The 3,563-nt window shown below is 41.7% G+C and overlaps 1 protein-coding gene across 4 annotated transcripts in view; it reads left to right on the top strand.

Annotated features, from left to right (window-relative positions):
* Positions 1-3,563, top strand: part of LOC126407591 (DNA polymerase III subunit epsilon-like) — a 62,022-nt gene that overhangs the window by 25,861 nt on the left and 32,598 nt on the right. For 2 of the 4 annotated variants that reach the window (XM_050072625.1, XM_050072624.1), the window contains exons 1-3: positions 810-951; positions 2,562-2,648; positions 3,021-3,072. The exons of 1 other annotated variant lie outside the window; for it this stretch is intronic. In XM_050072625.1, coding sequence (XP_049928582.1) covers positions 3,021-3,072 — 52 coding nt within the window. In that variant the 5' untranslated portion in view covers positions 810-951; positions 2,562-2,648. Of the gene's footprint in view, positions 1-809; positions 952-2,561; positions 2,649-3,020; positions 3,073-3,563 lie in introns of those variants that run through there. One more of the 4 variants, XM_050072622.1, reaches the window with a different exon arrangement.

Raw genomic sequence — 3,563 nt, 5'->3', positions numbered from 1 at the left:
GAACCGCTGTCTGGTGGGAACACTTCGAAAATGATGTTGTTCTATCTGAGGAGTGGCATGAGAATTTCAGGATGTCGCCGTCATTGCTGCTGTCTCTCTCCGAATATCCGTATTTATGTGGGTCCATGTAAATGAAAAGTTTTACTAAAAACGGCCAGGTGTGCACAATATTATTTTTGAAAACAGAGAGGGGGACATTTTTTAGAAATACCCGGCTATGTGTAAACTAAGCATGTATGTAAATGTTAAATTTCCTGTGTATCTTGAAAGAAGAGAACTTGACATGGTGTCCCAGAACGTCAACAACCAACGCACCCAGGGTACCTTGCATGTTGTATGTGGACACAGAGAGTCCATGACCAAATGTTAACATGTGACAAGATCGGAGTGAGAATGTGTTGGATTTTATGATTTATAGTTTTATGATTTTATAAATAATTTCTGTTGTATGTCCATTAAATCTATTTTAATGTAAAGCACTCAGTTCTTATAATGCCCTTATTGTAAAGCACTGATTTATTATTATTATTATTTACTCATTAGTTTATTTTTATTTATTTTTTTTATTATTATTATTATTATTATTTCTCGCGCATGTCTATTGACTGGAATGGTAATGAGCATGTGCGAAAAGTTTCCGTTTTCAGAGGAACTTTATATTACCCGTTTAGGCCTACTACCAGTTTACATCACAACGGAGACGGTGCTGTTTCCAAGAAATTGCACTCTATAGCCCGTTTTCAAAGATTTGCATTTCCAGGCACCAAAAGCCCCTCTGTGTGTCAACCATCAGCCAAAACCCAACAACAGTTGACTGTTGACATCATTGTCTATGAACCGGTCACCGCCCCCTGTTGCTGCTGCTGCTGCTGCTGCCGCTGCCGCTGCCGCCGCCCCATCCGTCAATCATCCGTCGTTCATCTGTGCTGACTGTGAATCGCACTGGCCACGGTGAGTTCAGACACTTTATCATTATTATTATTATTATTATTATCAGTGAGTTTAAATTAACTTAACTTCCAAGTTACACTCTTTAGGATTGTTACTGTTTGAAAACTGAAAGTAAAGACCAGCCCCGTTCACTCCCGTTTGGTGTTTTGCCTCGGTATGTGTCCGTGTGTTTTTGACTTCAGGCAGAGAGCAGTGTGTGTATGTGTGTGTGTGTGTGTGTGTGTGTGTGTGTGTGTGTGTGTGTGTGGGGACATAACGGTGGGTCATAACTTAGGACTGAGGGGGATCAGATAGACCAGTATGGAAACCCTGCAGAGTATATCCCCAGAGACTCAGTGAAACTAAAGTTAAGTGTCTTCAGCTTCTGGACTTTGAGGTGTTTCCCAGTAAAGATGGAATATTTCAGCGGTGCACAGTTAAACAGGGCGGGTTCAGAGGGAAATGGAGACATGATGAATGTATGACATATAAAGATGTAGTAGGTAACTTTTAGGTGTGAGCGTGGGCGTGAATGGTTGTCTCTCTGTGTCAGCCTTGTGGTAGTTTTGTGACTTGCTGAAATGTTAAAATCAGGTTGTCTACAGGTCCTTAAAAGTCTTAAATTCAGTGTTACAACAATAAGCCTTAAAAGCAGGGATACAGGGGCCAGGGAGTGGACCGAGCTGAGCAGTTCAGTTGGGTAGCTGGCAGACATAATAAAGAGGGGCTTACTGATGGAGTAGTTTGAGAACGGGAGGGATCCGGAACCAGAGGAGCAGTCCAGTGAAGCAGAGCTGATGAGGGCTGAGCAGCAGGGAAGTGGAAGGCTTAAAATGTCGTGGCAGGAAACGGCACACAGCCACAGGCTGGTGGAAACCAGAGACACAGAGTTCGAACTCGTGGTCGAGGACAGAAAGCTGGTGAGTGTACCGGGAGACAGACAACGTAGACAGCTCAGGAACAAACAGGGTCGGTGCCAGGGAATCAAGCTGAGGGTGACTGCTGGGAAGTCTTGCATAGAGTCAAAGAACAATCTGGCAAAGAGTGTGTGTGCTGGAGAGGCTTTTATACCAGGCTGATTGGCTGATGAGCTGATGCTGTGGAGGCAGGTGAGAGGAGATGTCTTGATGAGGACAGGGAGCGTGGCTGGCTAGCAGGGTGTGGGTGAATGTGAATTTACCAGGAGCAGGTGAGGGAGAGAAGCAGACTGTGACACTGACTATATCTGACTGATCTTTAATGAAAGCTGTTGTCTTGTATTTTTTTTCCTCTGAAAATATTTACCTTATAGTCAGACACAGTGTATTTGGCCCCTGTAGTTGAGGGGACAGGAAACTGATATGATGCTGATTTACACGAGTATGTCAAATGGAGGTTGAACCGTGAACAGAAATCACAGAAGGCCTGTAAAGCATTTTAATAAATGAATCTATCATAATTAAAACAATTGGAGACTGAGAACAAACTGATATGAGTCTGATAATATTTGAATGATTGTAATGTATGTCAGTAACACCCAGTTTATTGAGTCAGAGTCCTTATTACAAACACTTCTGTAGAGAAATGTATTAACACATTTTTGTTCAGTCACAAAAAGGCTGTACATGGGATTTATCTTTTGTTATCTTCAGGACCCGTCACCGCCCCCTGCTGCTGCCACCGTCTCATCCATCGACTTTAAGGTTCATCTGTGCTGACTGTGAATCGCACTGGCCACGGTGAGTTCAGACTTTATTATTATTATTATTATTATCAGTGAGTTTAAATTTACTTAACTTCCAAATTATACTCTTTAGGATTGTTACTGTTTGAAAACTGAAAGTAAAGACCAGCCCCGTTCACTCCTGTTTGGTGTTTTGCCTCGATATGTGTCCGTGTGTTTTTGGGGGTTGTGTCTGTTAATGCCTGTTGCTCAAGGAAACAGTGACTGTGTACAAATTTATGTAAGCACACACGTCATCTTTTGTTTTTTTTTATTGTCATTTTTTGGTCATATATTGTTAAATAGGAGCACAAAACATCCTGGGGTGTGATCTAAGTGTTTTGGGGTGTATCAGTTCATGTTCAAATGTCTCTTTAAATTCTTGCAGATGTCTCCTAATGAAACCATCGTTTTCTTTGACCTGCAGACCACTGGATTCGGTAACACTATCTCTATGTCTGTTTGTCTGCTTATAATACTTTATCATCACTCACAATGTCATCAATTAGATCAAATATTACCTTTTATTATGACTCTGCGCCAATAGTCATGGCCTGAAGCATTATGTTTTCCCAACACATTCTCACTCCGACCTCGTCACATATCGATGTTTGGTCATGGACTGTCCACGTCCAGATATAACATGCAAGGTACCCTGTGTGTTGGTTGTTGATGTTGTGGGACACGTTTCAAGTTTTGCCTGTTACATGCATTGTCTTATTTCAAAATACACCTCCATTTTCACAGGAAAGTTACAGTTTGTATACAGTGTCTTTCAATATTAACGCACTACATCGGTACAACACTGCAAATTGACTTTTTTTTCTTCAACAACAAAAGCATGTGGTTAGGTTCAGGAAAAAAGAACAGTGTTTGACTTGGCTACAATCTTACTGGAAGCGAACACCAACCTCCCAGCTGAAAGTCAGTG

Source organism: Epinephelus moara, chromosome 20 (assembly GCF_006386435.1).
Source record: "Epinephelus moara isolate mb chromosome 20, YSFRI_EMoa_1.0, whole genome shotgun sequence".
Lineage (NCBI taxonomy): Eukaryota > Metazoa > Chordata > Actinopteri > Perciformes > Serranidae > Epinephelus > Epinephelus moara.
This window is presented reverse-complemented; position numbering and strand designations above follow the sequence as displayed.